Source organism: Cebus imitator, unplaced genomic scaffold (genome assembly GCF_001604975.1).
Source record: "Cebus imitator isolate Cc_AM_T3 unplaced genomic scaffold, Cebus_imitator-1.0 Scaffold192, whole genome shotgun sequence".
Classification (NCBI taxonomy): domain Eukaryota; kingdom Metazoa; phylum Chordata; class Mammalia; order Primates; family Cebidae; genus Cebus; species Cebus imitator.
In genome coordinates this window covers 503,310-529,516 of record NW_016107507.1, presented here as the reverse complement: position 1 = coordinate 529,516, position 26,207 = coordinate 503,310, and the positions used below count along the sequence as shown (strand labels likewise).

General features: G+C 36.2%; 1 protein-coding gene across 3 annotated transcripts in view; it reads left to right on the top strand.

Annotated features, from left to right (window-relative positions):
• COG5 (component of oligomeric golgi complex 5) overlaps positions 1 to 26,207 on the top strand; it is a 368,077-nt gene that overhangs the window by 152,622 nt on the left and 189,248 nt on the right. For all 3 annotated transcript variants that reach the window (XM_017546917.2, XM_037745106.1, XM_017546916.2), the window contains exon 7: positions 20,576 to 20,706. In XM_017546917.2, the coding sequence (XP_017402406.1) occupies positions 20,576 to 20,706 (131 nt within the window). The remainder of the gene's footprint in view (positions 1 to 20,575; positions 20,707 to 26,207) is intronic.

Below are 26,207 nucleotides of genomic sequence, written 5' to 3'. Positions count from 1 at the left end.
CTTTTTTGGAGTCTGTCCACATTCCTTGGTTCATGGCCCTGCATCACATTGCCTTTTCTCCTCTTGCTTTCAGCCTCACATTGCCTTCTTCTGTAATCAAATCTCCCACTGCCTCTATTTTAGAAAATCACTTGTGATTACATTAGGCCCTAAGGTCCAGGATAACCTCCCCATCTTAAGGGCCGTAACATATCTACACTGTTCCTTTTAGCACATACAGTAGCATATCACAAATTCTGAGGATTAAGATGTTGGATATCCTTGGAGTACCATTAATCTGCCTAGCACAGATGGCAGCACTTCCCAAATTGTTCTATAGATTCAGTGCAATCCTTATCAGAATCCAGATTGGTGTTTGCTACAGAAATTGTTAAATGATCCTAAAGTTCATACTGGAATGCAAGCAACCCTGAATAGCTAAAACAAATTCTAAAAAGAATAGCCAAAATCAACTTGAGAAAGAATGCAGCTAGAGGACTTACACTTACTGATTTTAAAACTTAATACAGAGCTACAATAATTCGTAAAGTCTGGTAATGGAATAAAGATAGATATATAGATCAATGGAATAGAACTGAGAGTCCAGAAATAAACTCTGACCTTTATAGTTAATTAATTTTTAACAAGAATGTGAAGACAACGTAATTGGTAACAATAGTCTTTTCAAAAAATGGTCCTGGGACAACATGCAAAGGAATGAATATATATCACTTCCTCAAAACATGCGAAAAAGGAACTAAAAAATAAATCATAGACCTAAAGATCTAAAACCATTTGGTCTCTTAGAAGAAAACATGACTAAATTATTATGACCTTAGTTTCTGAGATATAACACAAAAAGCACGAGAGACGAAAGGAAATTAGATAAATTACACTTTATCAAAATGTAAAACTTTTGCACATTAAAGGTTACCAGCAAGAAAGTGAAAAGACAGTCCACAGAATCAGAAAAGATATTTATAAATCATATACCTAACACAGAGTATTTGCATACAAAATATATAAAGAACTCTTACAACTCAAAAAAGATGAATAACCCAACTGTATTAGTCTATTTTCATGCTACTGATAAAGACATACCCGAGACTGGGCAACTTATAAAAAAAAAAAAAGAGGTTTAGTGGACTCACGGTTCCACGTGGCTAGGGAGGCCTTATAATCATGGTAGAAGGTGCAAGGCACATCTCACATGGCAGCAGATGAGAGAAGAGAACTTGTGCAGGGAAACTCCCCTTCATAAAACCATCAGATCTCATGAGACTTATTTACTATCACAGGAAGGACCCACCTCCATAATTCAGTTCCCTCCCACGGGTCCCTCCTAAAACTGGTGGGAATTTGGGGAGCTACAATTCAAGATAAGATGGGGGTGGGGGGGACACAGCAAAACCATATTACCAGCTAAAAAATGAGCAAAAGCCAGACACACTCCTGTAGTCCCTGTTACTCTGGAGGCTGAAACAGTAGGATTGCTTGAGCTACAGGAGTTTGAGGTCAGCCTGGGCAACATGGCAAGACCCCATCTCTTAAAAAAAACTGGGCAAAGACTTAAATAGGTGTTTCTCCAGAGAAGATGTGCAAATGACCAATGAACACATGTAAAGGTGGTCAATATCATTAGTCATTAGATAAATGCAAATCAAACCACAATGATCTACCACTTTACACCCCCAAGAATGACTAACATTAAAAACACATATGGTAACATTCTACTCCCTCTGAGCTGTCAGATCCATATTATGCTACTCTTCCAAGATCATATTTTATTTAGTTCCTTTGAAGGATTAAGTAAAATGTGGTTGTTCCATAAAGATTCATTATAGTAAGGGGCAGCTAATATTTTAGATTTTTTTTTTTGAGACAGAGTCTTACTCTTTTGCCAGGCTAGAGTGCAGTGGCGCAACCTCGGTTCACTGCAACCTCTGCCTCCTAGGTTCAGGCGATTCTCTTGTCTCAGCCTCTTGAGTAGCTGGGACTACAGGCGCGCTACCACGCCCAGCTAATTTTCATATTTTGTTTAGTAGAGATGGGGTTTCACCATGTTGGCCAGGATGGTCTCCATCTCAGCCTCGTGATCCGTCTGCCTTGGCCTCCCAAAGTGCTGGGATTACAGGCTTGAGCCACTGTGCCCAGCCAGATAAAATTTTAAGTGGCACTCTTCGTAATATTCTGTTACTTAGTATCTTTCATTGTACAATAGGATTTGTCACATGCTAATTCTTGGCTTTTTTTAAACAGCACACTGATAAGAAATGCTCATGATTGAATTGACACGGTGACTTCCATTTTATTTAGCAAAATATCTGATGCTTGTGCTTCACGCCAGTATAGTTTTTTGTTCTACCTTCCTAACTCCTCTTTTGCATACTCATTCATTATGAAAATTGTATTTAGTAGCTCAAGAGCTCTTAAGCTAAGAAAATATGAGAACTTGCTGGTAATATGCCAGTGACTATCATGTAGAAGATTAAATAGCTCTTCCTGAAGCTGCTCTGCATGTGGAACCTTCATTGACTTCAATTCTCAGTTAACTCATTTGGTCTATAGCTTGAGGCCTAAATTGGCAGTTGATTGAAGATAGAAAAAAAATTGAATATAATTGAGAGAAGATGTTTAGTTTCCTAGGGGTACTGCAACATATTACTACAAACTGAGTGCCTTAAAACAATAGAATATTATTCTTAACACAGTTCTGGAGGCTAGAAGTTTGAAGTAAAGTTGTTAACAGGGCCATAGGGGAGGCTCTTCTCTGAAGGCTCTAGGGAAGGAATCCTTCTTTGCCTCCTGTAGCTTTTGATGATTGTGGCAGTTCTTGTTGTTCCTTGACTTAAATCGTGTCATTTTAATCTCTGCCTCTGTCTTCACATGGCCTTCTCCTAGGTCTCTGTGTATTTTCCTCTCTGTGACTGTGTCCAAAGGTCCTTATAAGGTGTCTTATAGGGGTACCAGTCATTGCATTAGGAGCCACGCTAATCCAGTTTGACTTTAACTAGGATAGTGGCAGGAGGCAGAGAGATCCTCAGTAGATGGGTGGGTCCTCAGTGAAACTCCATCTTCAAACCAAAGACAGTTTAAAGCCTGAAGGCCAAGCTACAAGTCTTGGATAAATCCACGTACCAGATTGAGAACCTCTCTTCCTGTTGGCACACTTTCCTCTGATTGATCCCCACTCTTCACCTAGTTTACGTATACCTACCCTTTCCTAACTGGTTTTTTACACTGTCATCCCCACCTTTGAGTGCCTTTGTTTTAGTCTTTTTGCATACTCACAAACCAGTCAGCTTGCTTGCCCCATTCTGAGCCCATAAAAGCTTCAGACCCAGCCACACTGAAAGAGAAACACCCAACTTTGGGTGGGGGACCACCCTCGTGTCCCCTCCATGCTGAAAGCTGTCCTGTTGCTTAATAACACCTTTCCCTGTCCTCCTCACCCCTTGATGGTCATTGTAACCTCATTCTTCTTGGATGCAGGACAAGAATTTGGGAACCGCTGAATGTGGGCATGAGCTGTAACAAGGGTGAGCTGGGGCAGTCCCAGCCCAGCCACAGGCTGAGCTGGTGCACAAGCAAGGCACAGCCCAGTGGGCTGAGTGGGCAGGATGTCTCCCGTGGCAGGCCTGGGGTCAAGTGAGGCCTCAGTGGCGGCGTCACCAGCTGGAAGTGGTCCAGCTGGCCAAGGTCACCAAGAAAAATTCTATGTCAACTGTGTTTACCTGGGAAGATCTCATTTCCAAGTAAAGTCACAGTTCTAAGTACTGAGAGTTAAGACTTCAGTACATCATTTTTTTGCATAATACAATTCAACCCATAATAGAGGCATATATTTTTATCTTAAAATGTATTTAACTCTCAACGTGTAAAATAATTTATGAGTGCAGTGTTTTCACAGGGAGTTAACATGAAGGGAATTTAATGAGGAGCAGTGAATAAGAGAAGAAATTACCAAGTTTGGGCCATGTAAATTTTGATGTATAGGAAAAGCCAAACCTCAAATGCTGATCTTTCGTCACCTTTCTTGAAGTCCGTGGTGATTTGGAACCCTCAATTATTTTCCTTACCTGATGACCTCCACTTCTCAAGAGCACTCTAGTGTTGTCTATCTGTATAGCCTTCCTTTTGGAGCGACATCAGTAAAGTGGTTATGATCAGATAGATGAACAAGACCAGAGGAACTGATTTTTGTGACCAGGTTTGTCAGACTGGCCCTTCACTGCTGTAGTGCAAACCTCAAAACTGGTATAACAAATGGTAGTCAGAGATTACTCAGATATTTTTCTAGGTCTGCAACCACTGTCAGTTTAAATACTTCATCCTTTTTCAGAACTCCAATTCCTTACTGGAGTTAGGGTTCCTAGCTGAGACCAACTGAATCTATTATACCTAATTTAAGTAGAAAAGATTTATTATAAGATTTTAGAATGTATAAAGAGAACAAAGTTTTACAGGTCCAAAGAATCAAACTTTGACCTGAATGCCCCAGACAATTGAAAAACACAGCTACACTATGGGGCCATTCTAGCAACAACACTGCAATTGACATGGACAGAATTTTATGTCTCCCCCAAATTCATACGTTGAAATCCTAACCTGCTAATGTGATGATATTAGGAAGAAGTGCTTTTGGGAAGTTATTAGGTCATGAGGATGGAGCCCTTATGAATGCTGTTAGTTTCTTGAAAAAGGGATCCTAGAGAGCTCTCTTGCCCTCTTCTGCCATGAGGATACAAGCCTGCAACCCAGAAGAGAGCCCTTACCAGAAGCTGATGACATTGGCACCCTGATCGTGGACTTTCAGCTTGCAGAATTGTGGGAAGTAAGTTTCTGTTGTTTATAAGCCACCCAGTTTATGATACCTTGTTACAGCAGCCTGAACTAAAACGAACACCATTTGCATCACTTTCCAAATCCTGCCTTTATCATTTAGTAATGATGAACTTGCACAAATTAATAAGCTGCTGTGTACCTCTGTTTGATCATCTGCAAAGTGGAGCAGGTAAGTGTATTAAAGGAGTTGTTGTATTAAATGAGTAATATACAGGTTCTTATAACTGTCTGAACAAGGGTCTGCAGTGCTTGAACTGCTGTAACGAAGTACAACAAACTGGGTTTCTTAAATAACAGAAATGTGTTGTCTTACAGTTCTGGAGGCTGGAAGTCCAAAATCAAGACATCAGTAAGTTTGCTTTCTTGTGAGGTCCATAAGGGAGAAGCTGTTCCATGCATCTTCTGTAGCTTCTGGTTTGCTGGCAATCTTGGGAGTTCTTTAGCCTGTGGAAACACTACTGCAGTCTCTGCCTTTGTATTCACATAGCATTCTCCATGTGTGGGTATTGTTGTCCAAGTTTCCTCTTTTTGTATTAGAAGGATACTAGTCATATTGAATTAGGGGCCTCATCTAAACTAATTATATCTGAAACAACCCTGAGTTTAAATAAGGCCAACATTTTGAGGTACTAGGAATTAGGACTTCAGCATATGAATTTCAGGGAGACACAATGCAACACATAACACATAGTCATAGTAAGTGTTCTATGAGTGTTTATTATTACTGTTATTTCTGATGACTTACTGTATTATCACCCTGTGTAGTTAGTTCTTCTGACATTTTACATGAGTGTATTGCATCTGCATTGTGTGGATTAGAGAGTAAATATTCTGAGTTAACCTTAAGCCCTTAAAATCTGCAAACCTTAGTAATTACCATAAATAATCTTCATGTTATTTGTTCATAGTAAGGACTCTTCTGACTGTGGATATGTGATTCTCATAATACCTATATAAAATTTATTGTGTTTTTTTTTTTTGGTAAAATTGAGATGTAGAATAAAAATTAAATGTGGCTAGAAGTTATGGTATCATGTATATGAAGATTCTATGGTCATCAGTGTTTACATGATGGGAACTCTTCATAGGAGAGTAGGATATAAACAGATGCCTATCTTCATTTTTATTTTTTTTTGAGATGGAGTCTCGCTGTTATATCATTGCTTGTAAGTGCTTTACACTATATTAATAAGATCCCTTACAGACCTTATGTTTGAAGGAGTAAGCAAAGGGCTTCTATCTGGATTTCTATGGGTTTTCTTTCATTTAGTATTGCATCTAAACCAGTATGATGTGTAGTCATTGTGTTTTTCTAAGTGTGTTTCATGGATTTTAGTCTTACTGGATCTTTTGAGAAATCTGAAAGTAAAAAAGTGGGGAGATGGATGGTATCCTGTGGCCAAATAGATATGGGAAATAGTATATATTATATGCCTCTGTTGGAGGTTCATTGTGCACAATAATGGTTTTGAGGTGTACTGTGGTAAAGTACCTGCTTTGTTTTTGTTTACCCTGGGATTCCCTTAAATTATCATAACACCTATTAATATATTGCAAAGTCAGTGTCCATTTTTAGCTCTTTGGAAACAAAACATTTTAATGTATATAAGGGTATTATTCAGGATTTTGGAATAGGGGACAGCCTGGTTTATAATTCTGTTTTCTAGCCTGTTAAAAAATCCTAGCCTGCCTGTTTCCATCTTTACATAGTACATAGTATATAGGCATTTAATGGCTGTTTGAAATAGAAAATCAAAGTCAGGAAGATCCTTCCTGATGTCTATCATAAGTATAGTGAAGAGAGAAAATGCCTTTTTTAGGGGTTGAATAAACCCCGTAGCCCTTGTTCCATGCATCTCTTTTGCAGTTTTTTTTTTCTTTAAAAAAAAAAACAGTTTTAATGAGGTATAATTTGTATCAATAACCTGCATTTGTTTAAAGTATGTAACTTGATATATTTTTACATGTTTGTGGGCCTGAGAAAGCCTCAACATAATCAAGATAATAAGCATATTTATCACTCCCAAAAGTTTCCATGTGAGACTTCCCTTCCACCCTTCTCTGAAAACCCCTCCAGTCCCCAGGGAACCACCAACCTACATTTTTAATTTATGTTTTATCTGGAGACAGAATCTCACTCTTTTGCCAGGCTGGAGTGCAGTATCACAATCTCAGCTCACTGCAACCTCTGCCTCCCAGGTTCAAGTAATTCTCGCACCTCAGCCTCCGAGTAGCTGATATTACAGGCACGTGCCACCATGCCTAGCTAATTTTTTGTATTTTAGTAGAGATGGGGTTTCATGGTGTTGGCCAGGCTGGTCTCAAATTCCTGAGCTTAGGCAGTCCACCAGCCTCAGCCTCCAGAAATGCCAGGATTACAGGCGTGAGCCACCATGCTTGGTCTCACTAACCTAAATTCTACGTTGCATTTTCTAGAAATTTTTTGGCTATCTGTGTCATCTGTTCATTGTTTTTCTGCGTTTTTCATTATTTTTATATTTTTACCTCATTTGTTGACTTATTAGCTATAAATGCTTGTTTTTGTTTGTTGTTACACGGTTCATAGTAAACATCTCTAAATTATCAGTATGTATCTTCCTTGCGTTCCAAGAAGAAATTCTTCATGGTCGTGGCATATTATTCTTTTAATTGCAAGATTCTTTGCTAATATTTTCTTGATATTGTTGCATCTCTGTTTTTGAAAGAAATTTCTTTTTTAATTGTACTTTAGGTTCTGGGGTACATGTATAGATCATGCAAGATTGTTGCATAGGTACATACATGGCAAGGTGGTTTGCTGCCTCCATCCCCCCGTCACCTATATCTGGCATTTCTTCCCATGTTATCCCTCCCCAACCTCCTCACCCTCCACTGTCCCTTCCCTAGCCACTCCACCAACAGACCCCAGTGTGTGATGCTCCCCCACCGTGTCCATGTGTTCTCATTGTTCAACACCCACCTATGACTGAGAACATGTAGTGCTTGATTTTCTGTTCTTGTTCTTGTGTCAGTTTGCTGATGGTTTCCAGATTCATCCATGTCCCTACAAAGGACACAAACTCATCATTTTTTATGGCTGCATAGTATTCCATGGTATATATGTGCCACATTTTCCTTGTCCAGTCTGTCATTGATGGGCATTTCAGTTGGTTCCAGGTCTTTGCTATTGTAAACAGTGCTACAGTGAACATACGTGTCCATGTGTCTTTATAATAGAACGATTTATAATCCTTTGGGTATATATCAAGTAATGAGATTGCTGTGTCAAATGGAATTTCTATTTCTAGATCCTTGAGGAATTGCCACACTGTTTTCCACAATGGTTGAACTAATTTACACTTCCATCAACAGTGTAAAAGAGTTCGTATTTCTCCACATCCTCTCCAGCACCTGTTGTCTCCAGATTTTTTGGTGATTATCATTCTAACTGGTGTGAGATGATATCTCAGTGTGGTTTTGATTTTCATTTCTCTAATGGCCAGTAATGATGAGCATTTTGTCATATGTTTGTTGGCCTCATATGTCTTCTTTTGTAAAGTGTCTGTTCATATCCTTTGCCCACTTTTGAGTGGGTTTGTATTTTTCTTGTAAATCTGTTTTAGTTCTTTGTAGATTCCGGATATTAGTGCCTGAAACTTCATGTGGAACCAAAAGAGAGCCCACATAGCCAAGACAATCATAAGCAAAAAGAACAAAGCTGTAGACATCACACTATCTGACTTCAAACTATACTACAAGGCTACAGTAATCAAAACAGCATGGTACTGGTACCAAAACAGAGATATAGACCAATGGAACAGAACAGAGGCCTTGGAGGCAACACCACATATCTACAACCATCTGATCTTTGACAAACATGACAAAAACAAGCAATGGGAAAGGATTCCCTGTTTAATAAATGGTGTTGGGAAAACTGGCTAGCCATGTACAGAAAGCAGAAACTGGACCCCTTCCTGACCCCTTACGTTAAAATTAACTGCAGGTGGATTAAAAGTTTAAACATAAGACCTAACACTGTAAAAACCCTAGAAGAAAACCTAGGCAATACCATTCAGGACATAGGCATAGGCAAGGACTTCATGACTAAAACACCAAAAGTACTGGCAACAAAAGCCATAATAGACAAACAAGATCTAATTAAATCCTGAGTCTGTACAGCAAAAGAAACAATCAGAGTGAACCGGCAACCAACAGAATGGGAAAAAATTTTGCAATCTACCCATCTGACAAAGGAAATTATTTTGTAGGGTTTGTTTTTGTTTTTGCTTTTTTTGGGGGGTAATATATCTTTGATTTTTGGATGAAGGTAGTCACATTTGCTAGTGTTTTGAAGATTTTCGTGTCTTTCTCTTGAGGGATAATGTTCTGTAGCATTATTTTTTTCCCCTAGTTTTGGGAAGTGTTCCCTGTCTCATTTCTCATTGTGTAGAATTGATTTCTTTTTTTGTTGATAATGAAAGTATCTGGGCCTTTTCATTTCTTATTCAGAATGTTTTTAACTACAAATTTAGTTTCCTTAATAGTTATAGATCAACTCAGATAATCTCATATGAACTCTGGTCGTTTTGCTAAGTTGTTCAGCTATTCATAGTATTCCACTATGATATGCCTGTGAGGTCCATAGTTATAATCATCTTTTTAATTCCTGATATTGATAATTTGTTTTCCTCCTTATCCTCTTTGTTGGTATTAGTAGGAGATTACAAATTTTATTGATGGTTTCAAAGAGTCAACTTTTGGTTTGATTGAGTTTTCACTGTTTTCCTGTTTTCAATTTCATTGATTTTTTTCTTTATTTTCTTATTTTGGGTTTATTTTACCTTTTTTTTTTTTTTTTTTTTTTTTTTTTTTTTTTTTTTTTTTTTTTTTTTTTTTCCCAGTTTCTTGAGGCAACAGTTTGTGTTATTGATTTGAGACCTTTTTCTAATAACAAATGTTTTCTTCTAAAAACACATTTAATGTTATCAAATTCCTTCTTAACTGCTGTTTTGGTTGCATCTCACAGATTTTGATTTTGTATTTTCATTTTCACTCAATTTAAAATTAAAGAGAAGTTTCTCAGAGTTCTTTGTGATCCCTTGATTATTTAAAAATGTAGTAGTTTTCAAGGTGTGGAAAATTTTCTAATTTGATTCCATTGTGATGAAAGAACATACCTTTTTTTTTTTTTTTTTGAGATGGAGTTTTGCTCTGTTGCCCAAGCTGGAGTGCAATTGCAAGATCTCAGCTCACTGCAACCTCCACCCCTCATGGATTCAAGAGATTCTCCTGCTTCAGTCTCTCGAGTAGCTGCGATTACAGGCACCCACCAACACTCTCAGTTAATTTTTGCATTTTTGTAGAGATGGAGATTCTTTTTTCTCTTTCTGAGATGGAGTTTTGCTCTTGTTGCCCAGGCTGCAGTGCAATGGTGCAGTCTCAGCTCACTTCAACTTCCGCCTCCTAGGTTCAAGTGATTCTACTGCCTCAGCCTCCCAAGTAACTGGGACTACAGACGTGTGGCACCATGCCCAGCTAATTCTGTATTTTTGGTAGAGATGGGGTTTCTCCGTGTTGGTAAGGCTTGTATCAAACTCCCAACTTCAGGTGATTTACCCAGCTCGGCCTCTTAAAGTGCTGGGATTATAGGCATGAGCCACTGTGCCTGGCCTAGAGACAGGGTTTCACCATGTTGGCCGGGCTGGTCTTGAACTCATGACCTCAAGTGGTCCTGCCTGCCTTGGTCTCCCAAAGCGCTGGGGTTACAGGCATGAGCCACTGTGCCCGGCCAAATAACATACTTTGTATTATTCCAGTTCTTTTTACATTTGTAAAGTTTGCTTTGTGACCCAGAACAAGGTCTATATTGGACTATGTTCCACGTGTAGTTGAACAGAATTTGTATTCTGTTTTTGCTGGGTGGAGTGCTCTGTAGATGTCAGTTAGACCCTTAGTTTATGGTGGTGGTCATTGTTTCTATGTCCCTGCTGATTTTGCCTAGGGCATCTAAGGAGAGATACTGACTATTATTTCTAGCTAGGTACTGATTGGAAGGTAGGCATTAAATAAAGCACCTGAAATATGTTGCTGTTGACGATGGGGGGACCAGGTTTTGTTTAAATTCATGTTTTTAAACTATAATGTCATATCAACAGTACCACCGTTAGAAAGTCAGGAAAAAAGGAAAAATGGTGCCTAGGGGAACAGATAGAAAATATATTTTCTTTCTGTTGGCCCTGAGCAGTTTTGTGTGCTAACCAAAACAGACTCAGAATGAGACTTAGGAAAGGAAAACTACTTCTCATTTTTAACAGTAAGGTATTTTCCTTCCCCTCTTTGTGAGAGACACAAAAAAGAAGTAAGACTTTTGATTCTAAATTTCCATGAATCTTTGAAGAACAAGAAAGATCAACATGCCCTGAGAAGTGCTTTGGACTTGAAATAAAAAGATGCAGCTAAAGGAGTTTACTTAAGACTGAGGCTTTTCTAGGCATAGTTTATGTGATGGTATCAACTAAGAGCTAGTTAGAAAAATAAAAATTTTAACCTGTGTTTGTTTTCCATAATAACTGAACTCCTTATGATTATCTCTACATTTTCTTCAGGATCCTTCTTCTCCCTATCCCCATCAAAGAATACCCCATTATGAAAATAATAACTAATAATAACTTATATATGGTTTATGGTTTACAAAGCGTACTTCATGCATCTTACCTCATTTGATCCATACACCCTACTTGGTTAGCAACACAGGTTTTAAAATCTTCACTTTTGGAGTCTCAGATAAGTTTAATGATTTTTTTCAGATCATAAAATTGAGCATAATTAAAGCATAGGTGTTCTCATTCCTAGTTCTGTATTCTTTCTGTCATATAATACTTTGCCTCTGAAAAGACGTAACTGTATTCTCTAAAATTTTAGTAAGAAATGACTTTTAATTAAAATATATTTTTACATATTTTAAAGATGTTTCAGTGAATAGTATTTTATGTAAAGATTAATTTCAAAGGTTATTTGAAAGGTTTAATAGGTTTTCAAATATAGACTTATGGTTATCCTATTATATGAACTGATTATTCAATAGCCTTCGGTTATGTTCCCATTAAAAACTGTAAATTCTTGGCCGAGCACAGTGGCTCATACCTGTAATCTCAGAGGCTGAGGCGGGAGGATCACCTGAGGTCAGGAGTTTGAGGCCAGCCTGGCCAACATAATAAAACCCTATCTCCACTAAAAATACAAAAAATAGCTGGACATGGTGGTGGGCACCTGTAATCCCAGCTTCTCGGTAGGCTGAGACAGGAGAATCTCTTGAACGTGGGAGGCAGAGCAACAAGAATGAAGTCTGTCTCAAAAACAAAAACAACAAAAAAACCCCATAAATTCTTTATGTATTTTTGATGATAATGCCTTTATCTGTTTCATTTGTTACACATACTTCCTCCATTCTTTTTCTTTTGATTTTACTTTTATTATTAGAAAAAAAATAATTAGTGGTGAATTTTTTTTGTAATTCATTTTTTAAAGGTTAAGAAATTACTTTGTTTAGTTGGAATAAACATTGTATTCATCAAATATTTTCAATTACTGGTTTCATATATTGTGAGAAGCTTTTATTTATAATAATTTTCTATTTGTCTAATTATATTTAGGTTATCACCTATTAAAATCTTACACATTTTGTTGTTACGTTCTCTGTTCTCTATAAGCCATTTGCGCTTTCATACAAATATGATTTAAAAATTTTTGCTTTACAATTTTATTTTGTGTTTTCAATTATATTACACCTTATTAGCAGTGCTCTGCAATTGTACATGAAAAATTGTTTTAAAATTTTTTCCTCAAAGACATGTTTCATCATCAGATTTAAGACGTCTAGTTAAATATTAAAGTATTCCAATATAGGCAGGCAGATCACCTGAGTTCAGAAGTTCAAAACCAACCTGGCCAACATGGCGAAACCCTGTCTCTACTAAAAGTAAAAAAGTTAGCCGGACATGCTTGTGTGCACCTGTAATCCCATCTACTCAGGAGACTGAGGCAGGAGAATCACTTGAACCCCGGAGGGGGAGGTTGCAGTGAGCTGAGATTGTGCCGCTGTACTCCAGCCAGGGGTGACAGAGTGAGACTCCATCTCAAGCAAAACAAAACAAAAAATAAGAAAAAAATAAAAAACTATTTGCATCTAGAATAATGAAGGGAAAATCAAATGTTTAAATGTATATGTAATTGTCCTTGGAGTTTTGGATGACTTTTTCTCTAACTTCTGTGTTCTCATGGTTTCTTTAATGAAACCAGGACTCTGTATGTTTTTGTGTCTGTGTGTGGCTGTATCTTTAAAGCAGTTTTTTAAAAAGCTGGACTACCTTAGATTTAAGTGACTTCTGAAACATTACTCTCTTTGACTTCTGGAACATTATTCAGTATGTGGAAAGCCGAAATCTCATTTTTGGTTGGATAAATTAGTTCTGTCAATATTATGACTGTATAACACTCATGTTGTTTGGTATTATTTAATGGTCATTTGTTTTGTTTTGTCTTGAATTTGTTATTTATCTCAGTGTTCTCTAGTAGCTGTGTTTTTTGTACAATATCTGATATGATAGTAGCCAAGGAGATTGATGCTTCAGAAGGAGTTCAGATGTGGTTGTTGTGATAAGCCTTAATCTTTGCAATACAAATTTATTTTCATTTCAAAGGTACAAAATATATTGAATGGATCAAAAAAAGGCATCTTCGTTCTGCAGATTACTATTTATCAATCTTCTAGATAACCCTCTATAAACTGGAGTTTTGTATTTTGATATTTGCTTTTGTAAAAGACAGACTTTAGTCTGAATTTCTTAGGCAGGGATGTGGTGAAGAATCAAGTGTGCGGAGCTTTATTTACTTATTTATTTTTATTATACTTTGAGTTCTGGGGTACATGTGCAGAACGTGCAGGTTTGTTACATAGGTATACACATGCCATGGTGGTTTGCTGCATCCATCACCCCATCATCTACATTAGGTATTTCTCCTAATGCTATCCCTTCTTTATTCCCCGACTCCCTGCTATCCCTCCCCTAACCCGCCACCTCCCCACAGGCCCCCTTCCCCTTCCTGTGTCCATGTGTTCTCACTGTTCAACACCCACTTATGGGTGAGAACATGTGGTGTTTCGTTTTCTGTTCTTGTGTCAGTTTGCTGAGAATGATGGTTTCCAGGTCCATCTGTGTCCCTAAAAAGAACATGAACTCATCCTTTTTTATGGCAGCATAGTATTCCATGGTGTATATGTGCCACATTTTCTTATCCAGTCTATCATTGATGGGCATTTGGGTTGGTACCAAATCTTTGCTATTGTGAACAGTGCCAAAATAAATATACGTGTTCATGGTTTTTTTATGATAGAATAATTTATAATCCTTTGGGTATATACCTAGTAATGGGATTGCTGGGTCAAATGGTATTTGTAGTTCTAGATCTTTTGAGGAATCGCCACACTGTCTTCCACAGTATTTGAACTAATTTACATTCCCATCAGCAGTGTAAAAGCCTTCCTATTTCTCCATATCCTCTCTAGATCTGTTGTCTCCTGATTTTTTAATGATTGCCATTCTAACTGGCGTAAGATGGTATCTCAATGTGGTTTTTATTTGCATTTCTCTAATGACCAGTGATGATGAGCTTTTTTTCATGTGTTTGTTGGCTGCATAAATGTTTTCTTTTGAGAACTATCTGTTCATATCCTTCGCCCACTTTTTAATGGGGCTGTTTGTTTTTTTTCTTGTAAATTTGTTTAAGTTGGCTGGGCGCAGTGGCTCACACCTGTAATCCCAGCACTTTGGGAGGCCAAGGCGGGGGATCACAAGGTGAAGAGATCAAGACCATCCTGGGCAACATGGTGAAACTCCCATCTCTACTAAAAAATACAAAAATTGGCTGGGCGTGGTGGCGTGTGCCTGTAATCAATCCCAGCTACTCGGGAGGCTGAGGCAGAATTGCTTGAACCCAGGAAGCAGAGATTGCAGTGAGCCAAGATTGTGCCACTGTACTCCAGCCTGGTGCCTGGCAACAGAGCAAGACTCTGTCTCAAAAAAAAAAAAAAAAAAAATTAAATTCTTTGTAGATTCTGGTTATTAGCCCTTTGTCTGATGAGTAGATTGCAGAATTTTTTTCCATTCTGTTGATTGCCAGTTCACTCTATTGATAGTTTCTTTTGCTGTGCAGAAGCTCTTTAGTTTAATTAGATCCCATTTGTCAATTTTGGCTTTTGTTACCATTGCTTTTAATGTTTTAGTCATAAAGTCCTTGCCTGTGCCTATGTCCTGAATGGTATTGCCTAGGTTTTCTTCTAGGGTTTTTATGGTGTTAGGTCTTATGTTTAAATTTTTAACCCATCTGGAGTTAATTTTTGTATAAAGTATAAGGAAGGGATCCAGTTTCAGTTTTCTGCTTATGGCTAGCCAGTTTTCCTAACACTATTTATTAAATAGGGAATCCTTTCCCCCTTGCTTGTTTTTGTCAGGTTTGTCAAAGATCAGATGGTTGCAGATGTGTGGCATTATTTCTGAGGCCTCTGTTCTGTTCTATTGTCTATATCTCTGTTTTGGTTCCAGTACCATGCTGTTTTGATTACTGTAGCCTTGTAGCAAAGTTTGAAGTTAGGTAGCATGATGCCTATGTGTTGAGCTTTTTGGATAATATAATTTTATGATTGTGTTCTGAGAATGGCCTCAAATAATATGTAAATAAATAGCTTAAAAATTAACAGACTGGGAAAATACTCATAGCAAATATGATAGGGAAATTGTGAATATTATTATATAATTAATACTAAGTGATTTAAGAAAAAAAGGAGGAAAAATTACGTAGATATTCTCAAGAGGAAATAGTAAACCGTATTCAGCTTCATAACTTAAAAAATCAGACTATCAATAAGAACATATTTCTTATAGAAGCATATAAAATATTCAAAAAGGTGGTGCTATCCAGTGCTATCTGTGGTTAAATTATTCCCGTAGATTATTGGAAAAAACATAGAAAGTAGTATAGCCATTTTGAAAAGTAGTTTGATAATTTGTATCAAGAAGCTTAAGTGTTACTTTGATCCAATAATTCTTTGATTCCTTCCCAAGAAAATAATTCTGGATATTGAAAATATGTATAAATATGTTTAAAGTAGTCATTTATGATAACAAATATTCCTTAAACTGAATGTTAAGTAAATTTTTGTAATTAATTTGATGCAATATTGGGTGCTGTCAAAAATGGATATTTTTATAAGGATTTTCTCAGGGTAAGTGAATGCATGTAACGTTAAGTTAATAAAGAAGACATTGCAAATAAATGTAACTAAAATTTAAAAAAAGCAAAACACCTCATGGGTAGAATTTTAAAAGGACAGATTTTAAAAGAATCTGGTAGACATTTACTTTTAAGCTCAATCAAGGTTTTAAGTATTTTAGAAATATCTGAAGGTTGCTTGTAATTTTTTCTGAGACATATATTTGTATGGTGCTCTTTATAAAGTTGGTGTGTAGGAGGGAGCCACGTTTGTTGGTGACTGTAGCCAGCTGCCCAGACCCTGTGTATCAGTGTTTCCTTTCTCTGCTGTTTCTCACATAAATATCCAGGAGGAGGGTATATACTGTTTTTCTGTTTCTTGAGAATTTGCAGATTCATAAATTCCTAAGATATATCCTTGCAAATTCCAGTGCTTCACTGGCTAGTGGTTGCCACTGTGTTATGGGGTTATATAATTTCCCCTCTTTTTAATATTTCTCTGACTTCTGAACTATCTTTAATGAACATGGTATTATCTTAAAAGCCTTTATCCTGTTGGCAGTTAATAATCTTTGCAGTAAACTCTTCTTCCTGAGGTAATATATTCTGCTTTTCCAGTAATGTCCTATCTGCTGTTAATCCCATCCAGACATTATACATTTTAACTCTAGAAGTTTGATTTGTCTTACTTTATTATCCATGTCTATTTGACATGGTTAGTCTTTTTTGGCGGGAGAACATATGAAATATAGTAACTGTTGTAAAGTCTTTGTCTAAAAATGCTATACTCTGTGCCATTGGCTCACACTTATTATTTAGTAGGGAAAATATTAAAATGCAAAAACACATTTTAAACATGTATAAGCTATAATCCTCCCCACTAAATTTAAGAATTATAGTATTAGAATAACATTGTATCTGCTATCTCTGCTAATTTTTCTAAATATTGTTAATGTTTGTATCCTAAATAATATATCATTTAGTCTTACATTTCTCAGTATAAATTATCTTTTGCTGTGTGTTTTCTAAAACTTGTTCTTCTTCCTTAACATTGTGTTAAGATTCATTGTTATTGATACATATACGATATGTACCCATCTGTCATGTGTTTATTTTTAATCCTCTATAGTAGTACTTGAATATATTACAAATTTTTTTTTCTTTTGTTTGTGGTTATATGGATTTTCAGCATTGTTTTTAACAGTGCTACTAGGAACATTCTTGTACATGTCTTCTNATAAAAACATCTCTGGATTATGTGCCTAGGAATGGAATATTTTGGTCCCAAGGGGTATACATGTGAAACCTTATTAGATAGTCCCATATTGTTTTCCAAACTAGTTTTTACTAATTTACAATGGTGCTCTTTTTACATATATACACACACACACATATATGCATACGTGTGTGTGTATATACATATGTAGATTTGTCCATACATATGTATATCCATATGTATGTATGTTACTGTTGCAATTAACACTGTAATAAATGCCTTCCTGCTCAAATATATTCACCTTTTTCTTCTTTTTTAAGATTATTATTTATTCCCAGAAGCAGAATCATTGATTTAGAGGATGTGATTGTATTTTCTAGTAGGCTGACCACCTTACTTTAATTTTGGTATTATTTGTCTTGACTTCTATTTACTTTTTAAAATTTAGTTTTATTATGAAAGTTACACATGAACAATATAGTCAGATAGTTCTACAAGATTTATTATTTAAAAATGGCAATGCTCTCCCCTCTTCTTGGCCTCATTTACTGCTTCTCAGAGGCAAACTTTTCATTCTTTTTCAGCTGATTGTTTTAGTATTTGCCTCCATATCTGTAAATAACCTGCTTGTATTTCCATTATTTAACTTTTAACTTCTTTGACTCCCCATTATGGAGCATGAAGATTTACCCTCCTCATTACTTCCAACTTCTAGCACCAACCCAGTTTTATATGTGCATTCCTCACTCATATAGTTTCTTCTAAATAAATACTTTAGTGCTAACATTATTATGAAACATAAATGCATAGCTGAATTATTTAGCAGTCGTTACACTTCTTTTTATTTTCTTTTAAACAAAGGAGAGGCTAGTAAAAGAAGGGACAATGGGCTAGGCCTGGTGGCTCATGCCTATAATCCCAACACTTTGGGAGGCCAAGGTGGGTGGATCACGAGGTCAGGAAATCAAGACCATCTTGGCCAACATGGTGAAACCCCCGTCACTATTAAAATACAAAAAAATTAGCTTGGTGTGGTGGTGTGCGTCTGTAGTCTCAGCTGCTGAGGAGGAATTCAGGCAGGGGAATTGCCTGAACCCAGGAGGCGGAGGTTGCAGTGAGCTGATATCATGCTCCTGCACTCCAGCCTGGCCACAGAGCAAGACTCTATCTCGAAAGAAAGACAGGACAGTGAGGAGTTTAGAATCAATAAAGATATTTTTCTATTGCAAAATAGGAAAACATGTTAGTCAGCATTAAGTCAGAGGTTCCTGAATGGAAGGGCAACTATAATAAACTAGAATAAAGTAATAATCTATAATATACCAGAACGTTTATTCTGGTAGACATGTGTATTATTGACTAGGATATTGAAAGCCTAGTAAAATGAGTGGTATGCTTGAATTCCTTTTTATCTAATCTAGTAGACTAATTTTTTTCTCATGTTACATAAACCAAGAGATAACTGATATCATTTCTTTTCCACTAAATGGTCTGGTCTCAAAGTTTTCTCTTAAGGACATGATAAATATATTACATTCAAATAGAGCAATTTTATTTCCTGCTACATCATTGTGGTATATCAAGGGATTCAACAGATATTTGTATTAAGTGACTAGGAAGTTAATTCTGGCTGTGCACTCCATATTTATTAAGGTTTAATTGTTATGATGTTAATTGCTATGTGTTATGTGCTGCCATATTTCAAAGCTTGGCATTATATATATTTTTAGACATTTACATATTTTTAAAAGTTAAACTAGTTATTTAATACTTTCATTGTTCTAACCTGGGCAAATTTTATGAATACTTTTATCTGATAGGATATTTTTATCTTTACCCATTCAGTGATCAAATTGGAAGAATATTGGAGAAATAATGTCACTTTGAATATAAACTCTCTTCTTTCTAAGGCTCTTCAGATTGGCCTGGAATCATCTACTCAAAAGATTGTGGTCAGAAAGACCAGGATTTAAATTCTGCTTTGCTGGTTATTAGTCAGGGGAATTTGTTCAGATTACTGAAATTCTTTGGGTTTTAGTATCTCCAACTAGGTATGATGATGTTTCTAGCAAGGTTGTTTAGAAAATTACAAATAACAGATGCATTAAAATAATAGACACCTTGTGTGTAGCTTAACGTAGTCTACCTGTTGCATCTTCAAAAATGTTCGTTATTTTTAATAGAATCATCATCATCATTTTGTTCTTAGCTCCAGTCTCTAGGTGTGCACTGATAGTGATTGTATGCATGCATCACATAAATGAGCGGGGAAATCTTAGTATCATAATCCCTCTGTTCTTCTGTGGTTGCGGGGCAGATGCTGGGGGTTGTTACTGCATATTTCTCTCTCTCTCTCTCTCTCTCTCTCTCTGTCTCTCTCTCTCTCTCTCTCTGTGTGTGTGTGTGTGTGTGTGTGTGTGTGTGTGTGTGTGTGTGTGTGTTTCCCCCTGTTGCTGCATGTCTCTTACTGAAAAGCAGGTTTATGGACTAATTAGTAAGTAAAATAATACAGGCCTTTCTCCCTCCTGGCCGCTGAAGCCCTTTCACTGAAATCTAGCATGTTGTTTGTTTACTTCTTAAAGTGAGTGATTGTAAATATGGCTTGGATAACTGGGGAAGTGGAAGCTGGTGATGGTTATATAATGTGATGAGGGCCATTTATTTTGCTTTTAGAAAATACTGGGGCCCAGCTACTCAAGAGGTCAAGGTGGGAGGATCACTTGAGGCCAGGAGTTTGAGACCAACCTGAACAACATAATGAGACACCATCTCTTAAATAAAAATAGTTGGGCATGACGGCAGGTACTATAGTACCAGCTACTTCGGAGGCTGAGGTCGGAGGACTGCTTGAGCCCAGGAATTTGAGACTGCAGTGAAAGATAATCACATGTGTGACTAGCCACTGCACTGGGTAGTGTATTGAGACTCCCACATCTCTTAAAAAAACAACAAAAAACTGTACTTGGCATCTTTAGAATTTTCCTAAAATATGACGGTATTTATTTACTTTAAAATACTAAATTCGTCACTTTCTAATGTGATCTCTTCACATTTCCTTAAACTTGTGATAATCACAATCATCATTTCTAGTCTTACCTTATCAAATCTGTCTCATTTGGAGCATTTAACTCCAGAAATTACTTATTAAGTAGAAAATATTTGGGAAACTGTGTTTTTTAAAATACACATTTTGTAAGGCAACCCTGTTCAATAGCCGTTTTTGTTTTGATACCTTGATATTTATTCAGTATTGAAATATTTGAATGCGTGTGTTTTTGTTTTAAACAGATTATCTTTCTCAAGGAATAGACCTTTCTGGAATCGAGGTGATAGAAAATGATCTACTTTTTATTGCAAGAGCCCGACTTGAAGTGGAAAATCAAGCTAAGCGCCTACTAGAGCAGGGTTTGGAGACTCAGGTAATAAAAACAAGACTTTTTAAATGTGAAAATGTGTTGTAATACAGGTGAACATCTGACTTTGAGTTCAAAAAAGTAATATATGTCTTTATCACTGAGAAAATATGTCTACAGTTTAAATCAGAAAGTAGGGCATAGTTAAGGGAAATTTTAATATACATATTTAATAAACATTTAATATATTTAATTTTAATAAACATTTATTAAATATGTTAAAGTTAGTATTTAACATATATTAACATATTTAATACATGTTTAATATATTTACTATATTAAATTTTAATAAATATATTAAATTTTAATAAACATTTACTGTATGTTTAATATATTAAACCTAATGTTTCAGATGTATAATGTATATAACATGAAATATATTTTATATGATGTACATATATAGATAGATAGCTAGTTGACCATGCCTGCTTTGCCTAAAGCACTGTTCCTTATTTAAGTCTTTCAGCAACCCAGTATGATTGGTATTGTTGTTAATTTTATTTTACAGTTGAAGAAACAGAGAAATAAGTTGTTGAAAATCACATAGCTAGTAAATTATTTAGTTTGGATTCAAACTTAATCACTCTAGACCCAGAACTCTGCAATCTTAATCACTGTCCCATAATTTAAAAAATTTTTTGACTTAATATCTACTAGCCCAAACTTCCCTTCCATTCTATTTTAGTGTCTTTCCCTCATTATCACCTTGAATATTGTCATTTAGCATTTGGCCTAAGACTCCAGTGTCTCTTCCTTTGATGATAGATTCCTATTTTTTCTGCCTCCCACTCCCTTGTTCCTGTTATAACTCATGCTTCTTTCATTAATCTAAAATATCAATCTCTTGGCTGGGCACAGTGACTCACACCTGTAATCCCAGCACTTTGGGAGGCTGAGATGGATAGATCACCTGAGGTTGGGAGTTCGAGAACAGCTTGACCAACATGGAGAAATCCCGTCTCTACTAAAAATACAAAATTAGCCGGATATAGTGATGAATTCCTATAATTCCAACTACTCAGGAGGCTGAGGCAGGAAAATCACTTGAATGTGGGATGTGGAGGTTGCAGTGAGCTGAGATCATGCTATTGCATTCTAGCCTGGGCAACAAGAGCAAAACTGTATCTCAAAAAAAAAAAAAGAAAAAGAAAAGAAAAATCATCAATCTCATAACTCATCTAGAGCATAAATGCCTTTACTATTGGATGGTTTTCTACTCTGTCAGCCTTATGTCTGTGGCTCTACGTAGAGCCTCTTCTCTGGCTCTACTTATTTTTTTTATATTAAATTGATCAAGAATGTGTCTCTTCAACTATTCTCCTAATTAGTGATTCTCAAACTTCACCATGCATCAGAATTGATAGGAGGACTTGTTAAAACACAGACACTAAGCCCAACACCCAGAATTTTTGATTCAGTAAATCTGGTACCAAGAACCATTGCTTTTGATGATACCCTCAAATGCTTTCACCCTTACCTTTCTACTACTCCTGCACAGCAAAATGCCGTCTGTGGACCATGTAATGTTTATCCCTATTTTGCTTCTATACCTAGGCTTTTCAGTGCTGTTTAAAAACAAAACCAAAACAAACAGAACACAGACCACTGTAATATTGATGTAACTAAAATTTATGTTTTCTGAGATGCATCTGGGCTCCAATTACTTTTTTATGCCTAGTTCCCTCTTCCATTTCAGAGATGGTTGTTTCATATTTTCTTTATTCACTATAAACCTCCAATCCCTTCTCCCTTATTGTCATGAGATATTCTTGTTACACTCCTTAGAAAGAAAATCAAGGTCACAAAGGCATGCATGTTTTCAATTTCATGCCATGTTCATTCTTAAAGATGCAAGTCCTTCAGATCTCTACCCTTCCTATTTCAGGCTAGTCCCACACCATCATTTTTGCCTTACTTCTGTACTTTGCTCTTTGGCTCATCTGAATCTTCAACCTTTTCGTTTTTATTAGCAGCAAACAATGATACTGATATTTCTCCCACTTAAAAGGAAAAAGAAATCTTCAATTTTAACTGTTTACTTAGTTTTATTTTGCAACTGTTTCCTAGTCTATTTACCTCACAGTTAAACTATTTGAAAGAACAGGCTGCTCTTTACTGTCTCCTTTTCTTGACTTCTCATATAGTCCCCAGTCTACACTATTGTGACTTCTAACATGACTTCTTCAATAAATCTACTTTCAGGGAGGTCACCAGTGACCTCCCAGTTTCCCAAAGGACTTTTATTTTATTTATATTTTTTTGCTTTTCTCAAATTTTTGACATTGGTAACCATTTCAACTTCTTGACACCTTCTTCTTAGTTTCTGTATCTCAGTCTCTCCTATTTTTTTTCTTTTTCTCCTGGCATTGCCTTTTGATTTCTTCATAGTTTAACAATTTCTGCTTGCTTCCTTATTCTTTGTGTTCTCTATATCTGTTCGACTACTTTTTATTCTAAATGCTTTTCCTTGATAATCTCATATATTCCCATTTGCTGATAACTTTAAAATCTCCATCTACATCCAAGATCTCTCTTGTAAAGACTAAATCTTTATAGCTACGTGCCCTGCCTACAGGATGCTTGTATTAGTTAAAGTTTGCTTATAGAGAACAGAACCTACTTTAGGAAGCTTTAGTAGATAGGGATTTATTTTATAGGATATGGTTGGGAGGGCTCAAGAAAAAGACCATTATCTGAGCTTCTCAGAACTACTGAACTGTGCAGAATTGGGCAACTTGGGCAGGTATTGCTTCCTCCATGTCAGCAAACTGCCTACTGGTGTTTTGTATAACCTTCAATGGATTTGATAGCTTCAGAGCCATATTTCTTCAACAGGATCCAGATCAGCAAAATGGATGTTGTCTGTTCTGCCTTTTGGCACTCATAATGCTAGGGACTGTACACTAGGCCCCGTTAGAACCAATAGAGGGAATCCAAACACCTCTATTACCAAGCTTGGCAGGGAAAACAACAGAAGTAGGAAAAGTGTTCCCTCTGCCATCTAAATGTCACACGATTACTTATGGTTAACAGAACGTTAGTCATATCTGGACCCTTTTACAGCAAACACATACTAAAAGTAAGCCAGAATGTATATTGAGCAACCTTATTCTTAGTATCATCCACATTATTCCATGAGGCCGTCACAATGACTCTGTAACTCTGAATATTAAAAAACAGAGTTGTCAAATATATCTTCTGTTGTGTTCATTAGGTACTATGGAGCACCACTATTCAACTGGGAAACTTGGAAATCAGCTCACCTAAGGACCAGCAAACTTTCTGCAAAAAGATAGATAGTAGATAGTTTAGACTTTGTAGGCCATTTAGTTTCAGTTTTTACTACTGAACTCTGTTGTTGTAGCAGGAAAACAGCCATAGACAATATGTAAATGCTTGGTTGTGTTCCATTAACACTCTATTAACAAAACAAGCAATGAACCATATTTGTCCGATGAGCATAGTTTGATGACTCCTGGTGTAATCTGATTGTTTGCGTATTCTTGTTTCATACCCTTAGCTTTCTTATCCTGGTTACTGTATTAGTCTTCTGTTAGTGTCTGATTTCCATTTAATATTCATACTGCCTCCACAGTGATCTTAATGTAAGGGATATCTAATCATGTTCATTTACTACTTAAAATTCTTCAACAATTTTGCTTATTATAAATCTCAAACTATAACCCCATCTGCTGCTTGCCATCTTGCTACATCTTCAAATGACACTTATGTCTGTCCCTTGGTTCCCTCAACATACCAGGTTTGTTCAGCCTCTGTAGTTTGTTAAATATTCTTTGAACACACTTACTGGTCTAATTTATCTAGCTATCTGTTTTGTATTCATTCTTTACCCAACTTAGTCCTTTTTTACTTCCCCCAAAAAGCCTTTCCTGATCTGCCAATATTAACATTCTGGTTCACTTCATGGAATTTACTGTATTTCTTATGTATAAATTAATATTTGTGTTTGTAACATCTCTGAGTTTAGTTGTGTGTGTCTGTCTTCCTCAGACCTGGGTGTCTCACAAAGTCAGGTTTTGGGTTTTGCAGAGTTGAGAGAATTAAACGCTTAATAATCATGTCACAGATATAAGGCTTCTTGGGAAGCAGGATGTAGTATTGGAAAGAGCCTGTGTTTTGGAGTTAGTGCCTTTTCTTGAGAGCAACAAGACAGAGGTGTCATCTAGCTGTGTCAGCCGGCAATTTAGGAATTAAGAACAAAAGGAACCATTGTTCAGCCTCTGTTCTTTGTCAGGCTCTGTGTTAGTCACTGTACATTTGTTATCTCAATTACAATAACAGATCTGTAAAGAAGATGTAATTATCCACTTTCTATATGGTTAAAGAAACAAAGAGATGGAAAGATTAGGAAATTAACTGAAGATGACATTCTATTACATGATTCGTGTAATAGAATCATGATCTGGAGCTTCTGCTTTCCCCCCTCTTTAGTAAGACCAAGCAGTTTATTCTAATTTTGTTAAACAATTATATTGAAAATTATTTGATGATTTGTGAAGCAATTTGTATGGAAAAGAATTTTTATAGCATAAAAGATTTTTTAAGGAAGTCTCCATTTGATGACTAATCTAAACTGGTCCTTCAGTTTTCCTCAAAATTTTTGTTTTCTGGCCAACTTTTTTGTTTCATCTTCTGAAATTACTCTTTTACACTTACATTACTTTCCATCATCCATCTCCTCTCGCTATACCCCCCATTTTACTCTGAGCAGATGTACTTAATTTCTGCTTTACAGAGAGTCCTTTCATGTCACCTCTGCTCTGGATCCTGTTTTCTATTTTCTTAGAACCTTATCTTGTTGACATTTCCATCCCTCATATCCCTTTTACTGTCCCCTTCTCATCAGCCTTGAAACGTGCACATTTTATGCTACTCTCCTCATATGCTCTCTGCTTATCAGTCTCACAAGCTTTCTATTAGTCATTCACATCCCATCTTCCTTTCTTCTTTAGGGCCTTGGTACTTTTTATGCCTGGAATACACTTGACGCTCCCTGTTAGAACAGGTGCTGCAGCTTATATGTATTTTATCCTCAAATTATTTTCTCAAATTTATTACAGATTATTAAAATGTATGATCAATATTTATTATAAATATAGACTAAAAGGTAGAATTACAGTATTTTAACTTTGAAGTACTATTACATTCATGATTACACACTTAAGTAGTTTACTGGCTCATAGCCTGAATAGATGTTCAGTAAACAAGGAACTTTTGAAAAATTACATCATATTATCACTTACATTTAATAATTTCTAACATTAATTTGATTCCTCAGAAGTGTTAATGATCCTCTTTTATTATGTAACTGATGCCCATTGTTTTCAGTATCAGTTAATTCTAAACTTAGAATAGCACAAGTCTTTAGTGCTATGTTTACCAGTTGTGAAATTAGCAGTATTTAACCATCTTTATCGTGTTCTGTGATTTTTAGATTTTTGGTTATTGATTGATAAGTCAATGAGATCTTTTTTTTTTTTTTTTTT